We start from the raw sequence: 16,024 nt of genomic DNA on the forward strand, positions 1-16,024 counted from the left end.
CACAAATATTCAGACAATTGGCTCGAGGTGGTTGTGGTCACCATGGTTTCTCTCTCTCTCCCTCGTTCTCTTGCTTTTTCAAAAACTTTCGCAGAGTTTAGGACAGGCGAAGGGGAACGCGCGCGGCCCCTTTTGCACGCCCCCCGGGGCGCTGGGCCTGGGAGGGGGGCGGGGATCTGGGGAGACTGGGCCCAGCTCCGAGAGCGCGGAGGAAACGCGCGGAGCCGGCTTCCTGTGGGGGCTCCAGCCGCAGCGCCCCGCGGACAGACGTGTCCCGCCCAGGCAGCGCCAAGTCCGGCGCGGGGGAAGGGACGTGGAGGGGGGGCGCCTGGGAAGGCGAGGAGGGGGCGGGGAGAGGGTGGGCCGGGGAGGAGGGGAGGGAAGAGGAGAGGCAAGCAGGGGAGGAGCGAGGGGGCTACAGGGAAAGGAGGCAGAAGGAAGCGGGCCAGCGGCGCGCGCTGGCGCCGAAATGGGAGAAAGGAGCGAGTGAGAGGGAGGGGCGCGGAGCGAGCGCAGTGGCGCCGAGTTGCCCCTGGGCTGGGGCGCTCGCGGCCGTCGTGCATGGCAGGCCCAGCGCAGTGATCCCCGCGGCGCGAGAGAGCGGCGCGCAGCTCGCACGAGTAAGTCGGTCGGGGGCCGGACTGGGAAGGGATGGGCGCATGGCTGCCGCTGGATCGCCCTCTGCCCGGCCCCCTTTTCCCCTTTCGCGCGCGCGGGGACCTTCCGCTCCGCCCGCTGAGCCCTGTTTCCCGCAGGTCCCGGGCCGATGTCCCAGGTGAGTGGCCAACGCCCCCCTCACTGCGACGCGCCCCATGGAGCCCCCAGCGCAGCCCCCGGCCCAGGTAGGACCGGGGATGGAGAGCTAGACTGGACGAGAGACGGGTAGGGGGTTGGGGGCGGTGGTCATTCTGCCCCCTCCTCCCTGAGAAGCGGGGAGAGGGTTCGGGGAAGCTTGAGTGGAGGTGGAGGCGAGGAATCTGGGTATCGGGGACCGGGTCCAAGGAGAGTGGAGGGCTGAGGCGATGGGGGTAGGGCCCGAACGGAGGCGGTGGCCGCGCCAAGTTGGCTCCAACTCCCCACTCCCAACACCAGACACACACACACCGCAGTGTCTGTCTGTCCGTCTGGGATTTGTGTCCCAGCCTTTTCTGCCCAGTGTGTAAATATTTATGGGGGCCTCAGGCGGGGTGGGGGTGTCTGAGTCTTTCTCTCCTTCCCTTCCCCCAACCCAACCAGAGCCTAGTGCTTCCAGAAAACTTTTGTCCGACAGGACCCGGCCCCTCCCCTCCTTGCCATTTCGTCTCGCTCGTCTTCCTCCCCACCGGGGCCCGGCCAGTCCCCACCACCCCTACCCTGCAGGGACGCCTGCGCGCGTGTGCGCGCACACACACACACACGTTTTATCTCCTTCTTCGCCTCTCTCTTTCTCTCTCCCTCTCTCTCATTCACTCACCCCAATCAAGTGCTCACCACCCGAGTGAAACACCCCTTCCCTCAATTCACAGGGTCTGTAACCTCCCTGGGATTCCTGCAGGAGCCTCCCAACCCGGGAGGGTTTGTGACTTCCTGAGGGGGTCCAAGGAGGGGGCAGAGGGGAGTCCTGGGGCTGTGGCTCTCAGTCAATCCCCTCACCATACACATGTGAGCTGAGGCTCACAATGGACCACAGGGACAGGGAGAAGTCAGGAACATCTGGGATTTGTTGCGGGGGGCTGGAGGGGTTGCATGCAGGAGTACAGGCCCAGATTTCATGCCTTTAATCCCAGCTCTAAGTTAGTCTAATCTTCTGCCTTCCTCTCACCCAGCCCCATTCGCCCTTTCTCCCCTCTTTGAGTCTCTGAATAACGGAGGTCTCGTCCTGGACCTCTGACACTAACTCCCTGCATGGCCTTGGACAAGTTCCTTCCCCTCTCTGGCCTCAGTCTCCGTATCCGCCCATGGGAACTGGTCTGCCCATTTGGAGAGGCCCAGGTCTACCTGGTGTGGATGCTGGCCCTTTGGAGACCCAGGGCTGTGAAGGTGCGGGGTGAGGCTGGGGGTCTCCTAGAGTGAGGACAAGTGGGAGACGTTTGGTCAGGGGCCGGCATGTACGTGAGACTAGTGTGTCTGCTGTGCATCCCACCAGCCCTCAGATTCCCCCCTCTGTGGGGACCCTGGAGTAGGGACTTCTGGGGAATAAACTCCGCCAAGAGCTGGGCTCCTGCAGCCTGGAGAGAGGGCTAGGGGCAGAGGCCTGGGAAGGCTCTTTCTCTGTCCCTCGCCCCTCCTCTCTTTCTCAGCCTCCTGCTTCTCTCCAACTCTCCCATTCTTCCCCTGCTTATCCATTTTCTCTGCTCTTGCCTCCACTCCTTCCTTCCAAGATCCTCGCCCCTGTGTGACCCATTTCGAGCCCCAGTAGGGAAAGAAGGGGCTGAATGTGCTCGGGGCAGGGGCAAGGGCCAGGGTGGGCCACTGGGAGGGTTAAGCCCTGGGCTGTAACTTGAGGCCCCCCAGTGCCCCAGCGAGCCCCCTCCCCAGCCTGGGCTGGGCCAGACAATGTGGCTTTCATAACACGAGGAGGCCTGGCTCTGCTGCCTTGGGAGAATGAGCCTGCTGCCCAGGAAGCCCAAACCGCAAGAGACCGAGCCAAAACCCCACAGACGCCTAAATCGGAGCCCAGAATCCCCCACGCTCCCTGCTGAGCGCTGACAGAACAGCACGGCTGAGGCCCTGCTGGCAAGCTAGCCAGGGAGCAAGTCAGCCCCTCCCGCAGCCACCCAAGATGCAGACAGGGGTGCAAGGGGACCCAGGGCAGCTCTGGTAGGGGAAGGTGGCCAGGCCCGCGCACCCTTGGCTCCCCCAGTGGCCTCTTCCCCATCCAGCCCCGAATGCCCCAGGAGCCTGGCTCCCTAACCCACAGATTTCTGTCCAGCACTGTGGCGTCACGTTCCTGCTCTTGGTTCTAAATTGAATTTCCTGGGGAATTGGAGCCTTCAGACCTAAAATAAAACCAACTGGACCCAGCCTAACTGGCCATCTCAGGCCCTCACAAGTCCTTAGCCTGGTGACCTGAGCCTGTGACCTGTGTGTCACAAGTGTGTATCAAGCGAGTCCACATTCTTGCCTTCTTGGTGCTGGGCGCCAACCCTAATTCTCACCTTCTCGTTCTCTCTCCTCCTGACCTGGGGCTCCAGGCCCCAGAACTCAATCCTCAGCAACAGACATTTGCTAAGCAACTCCTAGGGATGCAGAGACAGACCGGGGCTGCAGTCTGATTGAGGACCCACACTTCACTCCCTAGTTACAGTTCACAGCAGGGAACCCTGGATGCTGAGTTCTCAGTAAGTGGCCACTCCGAGGAGAGACTATTGGCTCGAGGGTCAGGGAAGGCTTTCTGGAGGAAGAAGTGAAACTCCAGCTGGGTCACGAAGGATGAGCTGGATTTGGGGAGAGGGGAGAGGTAGGACATTCTGATCAAGGGGAACAAGATAGGCTTCCCCTTGATGGGGAAGCTTGGATGGATGGAGCAGAAGTCCCTGTGGTGGCCTGGGGCCATGGAGAGGTCGGCCGGCCTGGAACATAGGATCCTGGTCCATTGAGTAGGCTGAAGATATAGACCAAGGCCTTGGATACCAGTCCAAGGATAGATTGGAATGTGGGGCTTTGGTCACTACTCTCTGAGCAGATCAGATCCTGGCCCTCTCTCTGCAGAGATGGTCGGAGCTCCAAAGGGGAAGGCTGGGTCCACTGTCCACGAAGACACGAGAGGGCTGGGCAGGAGGCACCAGGCACTGGAGCTTGGGGACGAGGGCCCTGTGGACACTTTCCAGGCTTGGAATGAACGCTTCCCACCTGGAAGAGGTCCCCCGAACTCCTTCTCCATCCAGGAACAGCAGGCAGAGGGAGCGCACAGGGTCTGGCTGAAGTTTGAGTCTCTCTGCTTCGCTCTCGGGCTTATGGATTTAAACGTGACTTTTCCACCCTAGAACTCAGGGCATTGACCTGAACCTTATCCCGTGTTAGGGATGAGAATATGTCGAGGCACACGGGCTCTTGCCTTTCTGTGTTTCCCCCTTGGAGATGGGGACTCTTGAGAGAAGTGCAGGGCTAGGGCTTCTGCTCAGAGACGCCACCAGCGTGGCTGGCCCGCTGTGCACGTTATTATTTTTTTAAGTTTATTTATTTAGTTAGTTTTGGCTGCACCGTGCTGCATGCAGGATCTTAGTTCCCCAATCAGGGATCGAACCCGTGTCCCCTGCAGTGGAAGCGCGGAGTCCTAACCACTGGACCGCCAGGGAATTACCCCCTGTGCACATTAGAAAAAGGTGGCTCTGGTGGGGCCCCAGCCAGGGACTCCAGCCCCACCCCCACCCGGGGCAGATGCCTTCACACACAACTTGCGTTTCTTGTCCACACAGTGGCCCTTGTCCTTTGCTGGCCTCCCATCCTCCTGGAGTTTCTCCTCAGAGATGTTCTCCTCTCTGTGGCTGGGCAGGGGTCTCCTGGTCGCAAGAAGGAAAGCTGGGCTCTTTCTGTCTTCTGATGGTTGAGCACGTGGACTCCGCCTCTAGTCTGGTTTTTCGGCTCCGTGTGCTGCAGGGAGAGCCATTTCTTCTCCAGCATCTTGGCGTCGGGGCCCCTGGGCAGCATGTCACCCGCAGACCAGGTCCTCCTGCCACTTCTTGCTCCTTCTCTGCCTGCTCCCACATCTCTGGGCCCTCAGCACAGTTTCCCCTTCTGCCCTCAGCGCTGCTCCCCCAGTGTCTGCTGGGTCCCCTCCGCAGCCCTTCCGGCTCCAGGAGGTCTGTCCCTCAGTGTTTCCAGGTCAAGATGACTGGACTGGACCTGGTTTCCTTCCAAGGTCTGATGCTCACCCCAGAATGGCAGGTTTCCTGCAGGAGGGGCCTCCTCGGGACTTTGTCTGTGCTCTCTGTAATTTCCTGTTCCCACCAGATTCAAGGTCACCAGCCCTGTAGGTGACTTAGGAGAGACTACCCAGAGAGTGGCAGGCCACACAGGGGTAGGAGGGCCCAGGTGAGGACCAGTCTCCTGACTCCTAACCTTCCTCCCTCTTCAACCCTGGGGGCCAAGACGCTACAATCCTGGCTCCTTCCACTGCAGGACTGACAGTGTCACCTCTGTGTGCCCTGGTGACCCCAGGAGAAAGCCTGGGAAGTGACCACAAGGCCCACCGTGCCTCAGTGATCATTCTAGTCTCCCCTCGTTCATGCCGTAGCTGTTCACACTGGGCTCTTGGCTTCTGCTGGTTTTCTCGAAAGGTCCTCTGTTCACACTGGGCTCTTGGCTTCTGCTGGTTTTCTCGAAAGGTCCTCTTCCCCTTCTTTGCTGACTGATTGATTATTTAATACCCAGCGTAGGCATTGCCTTCTCCAAGCAGCCTCCTAGACACACACACACACACACACACACACACACACACACACACACACACACACACACACACACACACACACACACACACACACACACACACCCTGGGGTAAGTGCCCACCTTCTGTGCTCCCACAGTTCTTAGATGCCCCTGCTGTAACTCTTGCCCTGCGGTGTATGTGACCGACCCCAACCCCGACAGAGAACTCCTGGGGGAGTGACCAGGTTTTCTCATTTTGGTCCACCCAGTGCTTGACGTATTGGGAGGTGCGTCGTAGCTGTTACACCAAACAGCACAGGAAGGAAGGAGGAAAGGAAGGAAGGGAGAGCAGGGAGGGCAGGCAGGGGGATGGGCAGGTGGAAGGGTATGTGAGTGGCCCACTGCATGCCACGCTCTGCTGAGCGTTTCATTTACTCTTTGAAACCCTGAGGGACGAGCATGGTGAGCCCCCTTTCACACACGGTGACCCAGTTCCTGGTAACTCGCCCAAGCTGGTATCTGGTAAAAACCAGGGCTTGGGTCTTCCAGCTGCTGGCTCAGGCCTTTGTCACTACACCACCTGGGAGAGCCAGCACTCCGCTTCAGGGCTTTGGCAAGACGCCTCTAGGGCCAGAGGCTGGAGCTGGGCAGCCCCCTCCCTTTCTGGGAATTAGGACTCAAGCCGTGAGCCTCCCTCTCCAGGCCAGGTTGGTCGTGGCCCTCCACTGTCCTGTCCCGTCTGTGCTGCTGTAGACCAGGCTCTGGGCTGGGAGAGGCGCCATGGAGCAGGTGGCCTGGATCCCCCTTGGGGGTCATCTCTGCTTCCCTGCTCCCCCTCGTCCGAGCCCTGCGATCTTCCCAAAGCCATTTGACCTCTCATTAACGCACAGAGCTCTCAATAGGCCCAAGGAATGGATGGGGCTGGAGGGACCTGCCCCCTGCCTCCCTGGGCACCAGGAGGGGTTCCCAGCACAGAACTGCCACCGTTCAGGAGTGGTGGGAGCCCCAGCCCTCCCTGCACCCTGTCCCAGCTCCAGGCAGGGTCAATGGTTTCCCTAGGCAGGTGGGAGCATGCCGGCTGCTCTCTGTACCACCCACGTGGGGTCCCTGGGGCCTCGGTCCCCCTGGCCGTGGGGGACCAGGGTCTTTGGAACGAGGATTGTTCAGGGGTCTCTGAGCCCCTGGATCGTCCCCTCCCCTCAGGATGCTCCCATCCCCCAGACCTACTTGCCCAACCTGCATTGGTCCCTCTAATGGTCTCCTTCCCTACCCCTCCGCCCCCATTTGGAGACGGCTCAGGGAAGGAACCCCTGTGTAAGGCCCTCTGCTCTGATTCGTTCTGTTACTGTTTCCAAGACCAGCTCTCGTCTCTCTCTGTCGCTGTGGGCGTGTCTCGTGATTTCTGTGTGTGGTGTGTACGGGTGGGCGCTGACCGGTTACTCTCTGGGTTTCATCACCCTTTCTCTTCATCTTTCTCTGTGGCTCCCTGTGTCGCTCTCCTCTCCCTGGGCCCTTTGGTCTCTGTGTCTCTCTGAGTCTCTCATTTCTGTCTCCCCTGCTCCCAGTGCGGCTTGGGGGAGGGGCACCCTCTTGAGGCCCCTGTCATTCCCACTGCACGACCTGGGGGCTGATGGGAGGCCCAGGCTGCACCCTGTCATTGCCCAGCCTGGCCCCTGGCCCCATGACCCTGGGCTTCACCCTTCCCGTCCACCCTCAGGCCTTCCCACGCCCAGTCACCTTTCTGCCACCCTGCCCCACCTCTCAGCCCCCAGAACTTTCCTCCCCTGGGCCCAGGGGCCCCTAGTCCTGCTGCTCAGGAACCGTAGGTGTCTCCATTTCTGCCTTCCGCCCACCCTGCACAGAGGGGCCGAGCCATTCACTGTAATTACATGTGGCTGCCGTAGGCCTCTTCCAGCCCTCTTGGGCCGTCTCCCCGTCTCTCTTCCTGCCCGGAGCCCCTCCGCCTCACCCCCCAGGGTTCTCTGACTCTTTCTCTTGCTATCATCCTCTTTCTCGGCCCCAGTTGCTCGCTGTCTGTCTCCCTCTTGCTCTGTCTGTAGCCCACTCCCTCCCCATCGCCTCTGCCTCTGATCTCACCTTTATCTTTCTCTCCATCGCTGACTTTCGCTCAATTGCTGAGTCTCCTGCCTGTCCCGGGCTGTCTGTCACTGGGCGTCTGGGGCGCCCTCCTCCGCGCCCAATCTCCCACGTTCTGATGCACTGTCTGTCTTTGCTTCTACCTTCCACTGTGCCTTCGATTCTTTCTCTCTCCATGTCACTCTGCATGCCTGTCCCTGTCTCCCCATCACTGCCTGTCTCTTCTCTCCTGCGCTGTGTTTCTGCCTCCCCCCACTTCCCTTATACCATGCATCTCGGGCCCCACTCCCTGACGGTGCACACACACACACACACACATGCACACGTACACACCCTTGGTTGTTCACGGGCTGTGGTTTGGGAACTTTCTATTCTAGACTCTGGCACTGTTGCCAGATAGGGTAAGGGCTGTGTAACTGGTACTGAGTCCGAGAATGAGGGCTCACGGCATTCTGGGCCATGGGAAGGGGACCAGGGCTGGGCAAACAGGAGGGCACCAGGAAAATGTCCTTCAGTCGTCTTCTTTTTCCCTAGCTCAGACCCTATCCCTTCTGCCTGGGCTGGAGGTAGTGACAGGATCCGCTCAACCTGCGGAGTCAGCGCTAGAGGAGGGCTCCCTGGAGGAGGTGGCACCCTTGATGCCCCAAAGCAATGGCCCTGGGGCCTCCCAGGCCCTGGACAGCACTGACCTCGACATCCCCACAGAAGCTGTGACACGTGAGTCCTAGGGGTCAGGGGATTGGGATGGCAACGTGTACGGGTTGCTCTAGGGAATCCAATGCAGAGGGGCTGGCAGAAATGCCGTGGGTGCCTGTGGGAGCCTAGCGGTGGGCCAGGACCTTGAGGTGTGGGCACGTTGCCCTTTCTGTCTAGGAAGAAGACCTCCACGTACCAAATGATTCGGATACATTAGTTCAAAATGAGTGTGGACAGGCTCCAGGCAATGTGGTGCAGGACAAGAGAGCGTGAGGCCAGGGCCAGGGAGCCAGAGCCTGAGGCAGCCCAGCCTTCAGCGTGTCAAGAGCAAACCGGCAGGAGAGACACCCGCAGTTGCTCTCTGCAGAAAGGAGCAAAACTCAGCTCTATTCCCAGGTTTAGCTCAGTGTCTCCAAGGAAGTCCTGGAGGGGGAGAATTCGCCACTGTCACCCTCAGAAGCAGGGGAAGGGACACCCAGAATCATTTTGTGATTACCAGTAAGATCCGCAAGATCTACGGACGCATCGGCACTTCCCAACTTTCTTTCCCTGCGTGATCTCACGCACTTTCCAAATTGGCCTGTATTGAGGCAGCAGGATAGCTCTTGCCAAGCGCGTTTTACAGATGAGGAAACTGAGGCACAGAGACCCACTCTCCCTGAACACAGGTCTCCTGGCCCAGTGCCCTTTCCTACGCCTGCCTGCCCAGCTGGCATGGCCGAGGGTGGAGCCGCCTTCAGCCAGGGCATCTGGGGTAAGTCAGGGTTACTAAATCCTGCTAGTGCACTGCCCTCCAGACACACCCACCAGCAGAACTGAGAGAAAGAGGTGAATGCCGTGGTCACGGAGGAGGGGGCCTGGATGGGAGTTGGACAGACACCCCTGTGTCTATGGGCCCTGAGTGTTTGCTTTGTGACTCAGCCACCACGACCACTGCCACGGCCATGGCCACAGGCGAGCTCTGTGTCTGCCCCAACTTCCTGGGCCCTTAGCTCACCACACGCTCCCGCCCTCTGGTCACTGTGCCCATGTTTAGGCAGCAGGGCAGGGGGCACTGAAGCTGGCCAAGGACTCAGCCCAGTCACTCACCATGGGGCCAGGAGGTGGGGGCAGGATGATTCAGGCCTGGCCACTTCCCCTCGCCTTACCCCTGTTTACCCAGATGCAGGTCAGCCACTGCTCAGGGCCAGAGGCTCCCAGCGCGGTCCTCCCCAGAGCCCTGTCTCCCATTGTATCCCTGACTCCCCAGCTTGTCCTCAGCTCCTTTCTCCCAATCTCCATCCCCTCCCCCCTCCATTTCCTAGCTGTGGAACCTCTGGCAAGTTTTACCCTTTCTGGGCCTCAGTTTTTCCATTTGCAAAATGGGCTAGTAATAGTACATCTGTTTGATGCTTAAGGAAGTTACTACTGGGAATTCCTGGTGGTCCAGTGGTTAGGACCCAGCACTTTCACTGCCATTGCCCAGGTTCAATCCCTGGTCAGGGAACTAAGATCCCACAAGCCACTCGGTGTGGCCAAAAAAAAAAAAAGCACATAAGGAAGTAGTTACTACACTTAGAGCTCTTAACACTGTGTGTGTCTGGCACCTAGTCACAGCTCAAACCATGTCAGCTACTAGTTATAAGAGTAGTGATCCCGGCTCCTTGCCTCTCTGCTCTCGGAGTCCCAGCTTTTAGCCTCCAGGCTGGTCCCACCTCTGACCCTTCGCTGTGTGACCTTGGACAAGTTACTGTACTTCCCTGGGACTCGATTTCCTCATCTGTAAAAGGAGGATACTGCCCTCTAGAGATACCGAGAACAATTTGCATGCCAAATGCTCCGAACAGTGCCCGGCACGCACTGCGTGCCCAGCAGTGTGCTCCCACCATTACTAAAAGGCCCAGCTCCCTCAGTTAGGGGCAGCGCTGAGGCCCCCTTCCGCTCTCCTCAGCCTCCAGCTCCTGCCCCAGACACCCACTCCTGCCACAATCCAAACCCAGAGACCTGGCCCAGAGGGAGCTGGGGATCTAGACCACAGGGCCTGAGAGATGTAAGTGCCCCACGTTCACGTTTACTGAGGGTCCTCAGGGCCAGAGGGTCCCGCCCAGGAGTCAGGGGCCCTGAGCAGAGGGATCCTCGAACTCTTGTGACCCCTTCTCAGACTTCTCCACACACACACACACACACACACACACACACCCCTGCCCTCATCTCTTGAGACACACACACACACACACACACACACACACACACACACACCCCTGCCCTCATCTCTTGAGACACACACACACACACACACACACACACACACACACACACACACCCCTGCCCTCATCTCTTGAGAACAGAACCATGCCATCCAGGTGGGCAAACCTGAGGGAAGGAACGGGGTGTTTGGGGGGATCTCCAGGGCCAGCCTCCCCACAGCCCACTGATAAAGCTGTTTTGTTTCCTCAGCCTGGGATGGGGACCCAGGGTTCCCAGCTTCTGGGGTCTCCCTGCTTGGCCTCCCTTTTCCCTTCTCCCCCTCCTCAGACCCAAGGGGCCCCTCAGCAAGCCCTTTCTGCAGGTGCCCCACAGAGGCTGGATGGGGCGGGGAGCTGGAGGTGGAAGAAGCGGGAGATAGGGGGCTGCTCTGAGGAGCCCCTGATTCCAGGGCCAGGGCATTCATCTCCAAACAGATGTTTCCAATCAATCACCTGGCACACGAAGGGCAAAAGCAGCAGGGGGCTTGGCAGGGGCCGAGGTGACGCTTAACTGCTTCCCTGCTGCCCCTCCACCCCCAACTGCCACTGCTCTCGCCAAAATCCCAGGACCCCAAGAGCAGGAGAGTGGATTTCACGTCGGGTAAGAAGGTGGGGTCCAGGGCCCTGAGCCTCTCTCTTTGCCTTGCACCTCTGTCTTTTCTGGAATGAGCATGGACCTGGGAGTCAGGAGCCAGGCTCGACTCTGTGGCTGTTTCATGATGTGCCACTGGGCAAGTCAGTTTCCCTGGGCCTCAGTTTCCCCATCTGCAAAATACAGATCAGCTAGATGACCTGTGGTGTACTAGGAACAAAGCAGGTGGGATTCAAGCAGAGCCCCGGGAGGCTGTGCGGGGACCCCCCCCACCAGCTTCCCCTTCCCCCATTGCCCTTTCTCATCATCTTCCTAGGCCAGCCTCAGGGGAACCCCTTGGGCTGCACCCCACTGGTGGCGAATGGCTCTGGCCACCCCTCGGAGCTGGGCGGCACCAGGCGGACAGGGAACGGTGCCCTGGGTGGCCCCAAGGCCCACCGGAAGTTGCAGACACACCCATCTCTAGCCAGCCAAGGCAGCAAGAAAAGCAAGGGCAGCACCAAGTCTGCTGCCTCCCAGATCCCTCTCCAGGCGCAGGAAGGTAAGCACCCCATCTCGTCTCCCTCTGGGAGAAGCCTCCAAAGCTGGCTTCCTCGAAGTCTGATGCAGGGGCCAGCGGCAGCATCTTTGCAAGGTTGCCGGTTAGAAGTGCAGCATCTCAGCCCCACGCCAGGTCCACCAGATCTGAACCTCTGGGTGGGGCCCGGGAGTCTGGGTTTTAACAAGCCCTCCAGGGAGTCTGATGCAAGACTCTTAAATCAGAGAACCTTGCAGAGGACACATGTTGGGTAAGGTAAGGCACGTGTGAGTTCTCAAGGCCAACCCCTTCTCATCCCTACTCTCCCAGAGTTGCTCTAACAAGAAATGGAGCCATCTGGGCTCGTCCAGCTTAAGCCACCTCATTTCTGGAAACAGAAATTTTCCTTGAGGAATGGACCATCTGTTGAGTGAGAGCACAGCACTTAGCGTAATAAAATGACGCACCATCAGATGCTTAATTGGGGGCGGGATGGGGGCTGCAAGGTTCAGTGGGAGGTCAGAGCACCCAGATATACCAGCCATTGTTCCTGCCACACAGAGGTCCTCTGAGGGACTGACCTGGGCAGCCAGGTCCCCCTCCCCACCAGGCATCAGTTCGGCAGGGGTGACGGCTACCTGTAGCCCAGGGATGCTTGACCTTCACCCCAGAACGTTTAAGTAATTTCTGCCGATGCTGGGGGACTCTGGCTGGTCCTCTGCAAACAGGATTCAGTGTACACATTTGCACACAATGTGTTCATGACTTTCATCCCCCAGAGCACATTCTGCCCAGCAGGCTTGTTTATGAAGGGGGTATTCATGCATCTGAAGTAAACTGGGCATCTGCTGTGAGCCAGGCACTGTGCTGTGTGCTGGGTACCCAGGCCATGGCCTCATAAAGCTCTCATCAGAGAGAACCAAACAGGTCATCACTCTGTGATGTGATACAAGATAAATGATGAGTGATGACGTGAACTCAGGGGGACACCCACACCAGCCCAGAAAGCTGGGGAAGGCTCTGCAGGTGTCTGAGCAAGCCTTAAAGGATCCGTAGGAGGATCTAGCCGGGGTGCCTTAGCACAGAGCTGAGAGCTGGCTAGTGTGGCTAGATTATGAAGTTCCAGGTGAGGAATGGTGGGAGGTGAGACTCCAAGCAGACCGGGACTCCCGCGGTGGAGGGTACATACTAAGCTGGATAGTGGGTCTAGACTTCATCTGGAAGACAGTAGGGAGCTTCGAAGGGTTTTAAGCAAGGTGGTGACCTCATCAGATTTGCACCTGAAGAGAACTTCCTTATCCAGTTTGCCGATAGATGGCAGGGGTTCCAGCTGTGCGAGCCCCCATTCCCTGTACACAGGACTGGGTGGGGGCGTCAGAGCCTGCATAGTGATGTGAGACTCCCACAGGACCAGTAGCCTCGAGCCAGGGGCCCGCCTGGTCAGGGGAACTGGACACTGCCCATGGCCCGACCCCTGCCAGCCCAGCATCTTGGCAGCACGCCAGCGGTTCAGAACACCGGCTGCTGAGCCAGCACCACCGCGTACCAGCTGGGTGCCCAAGGCAGGATCGTGTGTTAATTCGCTTCCTGTGTATTTACTCAGCACCCACGATGTGCCAGGCACCGGTCTAGGGACCGTAACAGCCAAAGACGCCGGCCCCTGCCGTGCTTGCCCTGTAGTAGGCGGGGAGAGCTGTGTAAGCCGCGGGAGGTGCTAAGTCCTGGGCGGGGAGGCAGAGCAGGCGCCGGCAAGGGGGTGGGGCTGGGGCCCGGCAGTATTGAAGAGGGTGCTCCCGGAAAGCCTCCCCGAGAGGGGACATTTGGGCAAAGACGGAGGGGACAGAATGAGCAGAGCACGTATCTGGGGCTGGAGCACCGGGGGACAGGGGGCAGTGCCTGCATGACCAGGAGTAGCCAGTGCGGCCACAGCAGAGGGGTCTGGGGAGGGGCCGTCGGGGCTACTGGGAGCGCTTGGGCTTTTCCTCCTGTTGAGGCGGAAGCCACTAGAGGGTTCTGAGGGCAGGAGGGGTGGAATGCAACAGAGGTTTTTCAAGGGTCCTTCCAGCCTCCATGGGCGGAGTAGGTGCGTGCGGGCCGGCAGCAGTAGTCAAAGGCAGGGAGTGGGGAGACCAGCGAGGATGCAGTTGCTGTCACCAGGCAAGAGCTGAGCAGAGTGGTAGGATTCTGGAGAGATTTTGAAGTGACTTCTCTGTGCCTCAGTTTCTTCATCTGTAGAGAGGGGCTAATACAGCCCCACCTCAAGGAGTTGTTGCAAGTTTAAATGAGTTTAATTCGTGCACACTTAGAACAGTGCCTGGAACACGTCATCCCTCCGTGTTCGTTAAATAAATGACCAAGGGTGGTCAAAGCAGGGACTCGGGATCCAGGCTGCCGGGGCTCAGACCCTCACTCCACGTAACTCTCCGTGTCTCGGGGTCACCTGGATGGTGGGTCCCCGTTTCACGGAGCCGGGGGAGGGCTGCACGAGCGTTATCTCTGCATTCAGTGAGCCTGCCGCCCGCGGCTGGTCCCCGGCCCCTGGCCATCTCGCCTGCAGACTGCTGCGTCCACTGCATCCTGTCCTGCCTGTTCTGCGAGTTCCTGACGCTGTGCAACATCGTCCTGGACTGCGCCACGTGCGGCTCCTGCAGCTCCGAGGACTCGTGCCTCTGCTGCTGCTGCTGCGGCTCCGGCGAGTGCGCCGACTGCGACCTGCCCTGCGACCTGGACTGCGGCATCCTGGACGCCTGCTGCGAGTCGGCCGACTGCCTGGAGATCTGCATGGAGTGCTGTGGGCTTTGCTTCTCCTCCTGACCCGCGGTGTCCCCGGCTGTCACACGAGGCTGGACCGCCCCCTCCCCCGGGCCTCTCCCACCCTCCCCGAGCCCTCTCGGAACCCCAGCCCGGTGAGAGGGCGGTGCTGGTCCTCCTTGCTGGTTTCCCTGGACAACAGCACCTAAGACCTGGGGGGAGGGGGGACCGTTCCTGGCTCAGCTGCCAGGGCTGCAGAACACTGTGAAAGTTGGGGGAGGGGGCCGGGACATGGGGGAGGCTGGGGTGCTGGGGCTGTGCCTTTTCTACCTCTCACTGCCCCTGTGCCTGCCTCCCCCCTCCCCTGCCCCCAGGCTTAGAGGACAACAAAATGTGAAAAGAGACGCCCCACCTGACCTCAGCTAAGCCCCTCCCCGGTCTCCCCTCCTGTGGGGCCTGACCCATACAGTGACCCCAGAGGGCAGGGCTGGGCTTGGGCCCAGGGTGGGGTGGGAGGGGGGAAAGGTATAGAAAAGACTGGAAGGGGAGAGGGAGGGAATGGAGGGAAGGTCTGTTCTATTTGTTGCTGTAAATAAAGATATGGGTCCATCTCACATTTCCTCAGGACTCATGAGTGATGGCCATGGACCACGACTCTGAAAACCAAACACTCCCACAACCCCCTGCAAAGTCCCGAGACGGATGGGGCTTTCCTGGCCTCCGAGGTCCCCTCCCTTGTTTCATGTTCCCCCCTGAGGGAGGGAAGGAAGACGGGTACACACGCCCCACCTTTATTTCCTTCCCTGCCGAAGGGACAGAGAAGCCCAGAAAGGGAAGAGTTAACCCTTGGCATAGAATTAATTAACAGCAGATGTGTTCAGGTTTTGATTAATTAATCTCCTGCTGACTCCTGCTTCTCGAAGCCATGGTGGCTCCAAGGCATAGGGTGACGCCTATGTCAGTGGCAGAGCAGGGCCTGGGGAGGGGGCAACCCTGGGCCTCCGCACAGCCAGGGCTGCACTGGGAGGCAAGTTTGGCCTGAATGGAGGTCACGTGGCCCAGCCTCCGTTGTCCCCCTGATTTCCAGGGGCCCTGAGATAGAAGAAAACGGTCAGGGCTGGCGGGAGCCTCAGAGGTCAGGTGTCCAGAGCCCTTGGGTGCAGGAAGGAGGGGCAGACCAGAGCACTGAGGCCGACAGCGGGGAGGGCTGTGTGGACCAAACCCCTCTCCACCCCATCCTGGACCTGGAGGAAGCCAGGAGGGGTCCAGGGTGAGTGAGAGGACAGCTCATGGTTGGACTTGGATTGTCCTGAGGAGAAGACATGGCTGAAGAAGGCCTTGAAAAGTGGAGACCTCATGGGAAACCGGTGGGCTGCTGCTTCCAGGAACAAAGGGTGGAGTGGCCCTGACGGATTCTGGAGGGGAGGAGGGAGCTCAGGAAGAGAGCCAGATGAAATCCGAGCTCTCTTAAGGAATGCCACATTAGGGAACAGCCCATGGCCTTGGGCGTGGGTTGCAGTGTCAGCAGAAGGAGGTGACAAGAGATGGTGAGAGGGACCCCACCCCCCTCCCCTGCAGCCCCTCCCCTCATACACGTGTACACAGGCCTCACTTTGCCAACACCAAGGTTTTCCAGCTTCTGGGACCACATAGGAAACTCAGGACACAGAGAGGAAGTGACCTCCCCAGGGTCACATAGTCAAGATCAAAGCCAGGAGAGAAGCCCCATTTTCTTGGCCCCCTCCATGTTCGTCTGTCTCAAGGGTTTTTTTGTGTGTTTTTTTGTTTTTGCTTAG

At 59.4% G+C, this 16,024-nt stretch overlaps 1 protein-coding gene across 3 annotated transcripts; it reads left to right on the forward strand.

Moving 5' to 3' along the window:
• The first annotated feature begins 422 nt into the window (after positions 1 to 422).
• On the forward strand, positions 423 to 14,732 carry MDFI (MyoD family inhibitor). 3 transcript variants are annotated; one of them, XM_030870781.2, is made up of 5 exons: positions 423 to 620; positions 756 to 842; positions 7,982 to 8,164; positions 11,277 to 11,501; positions 14,035 to 14,732. In XM_030870781.2, the coding sequence occupies exons 2-5, from the start codon at positions 767 to 769 to the stop codon at positions 14,289 to 14,291; spliced, it is 741 nt and encodes a 246-aa protein (XP_030726641.1). In that variant the 5' UTR covers positions 423 to 620; positions 756 to 766; the 3' UTR covers positions 14,292 to 14,732. The 3 variants fall into 3 exon arrangements, with proteins under 3 accessions (XP_030726641.1, XP_060163647.1, XP_060163648.1); XM_060307664.1 differs by having other exon boundaries at positions 7,987 to 8,164; XM_060307665.1 differs by lacking the exon at positions 7,982 to 8,164.
• Positions 14,733 to 16,024: the final 1,292 nt, after the last annotated feature.

This window comes from Globicephala melas, chromosome 11 (assembly GCF_963455315.2).
Source record: "Globicephala melas chromosome 11, mGloMel1.2, whole genome shotgun sequence".
NCBI classification, from domain to species: Eukaryota; Metazoa; Chordata; class Mammalia; order Artiodactyla; family Delphinidae; genus Globicephala; species Globicephala melas.

Bases quoted from the DNA above. Each gene is read 5' to 3' on its own strand.
- MDFI (XM_030870781.2), top strand. From the start codon at position 767: ATGTCCCAGGTGAGTGGCCAACGCCCCCCTCACTGCGACGCGCCCCAT. The intron at 8,165-11,276 runs GTGAGTCCTAGG...TCATCTTCCTAG, and splicing joins CCCCACAGAAGCTGTGACAC to GCCAGCCTCAGGGGAACCCC. The intron at 11,502-14,034 runs GTAAGCACCCCA...TCTCGCCTGCAG, and splicing joins CCCTCTCCAGGCGCAGGAAG to ACTGCTGCGTCCACTGCATC.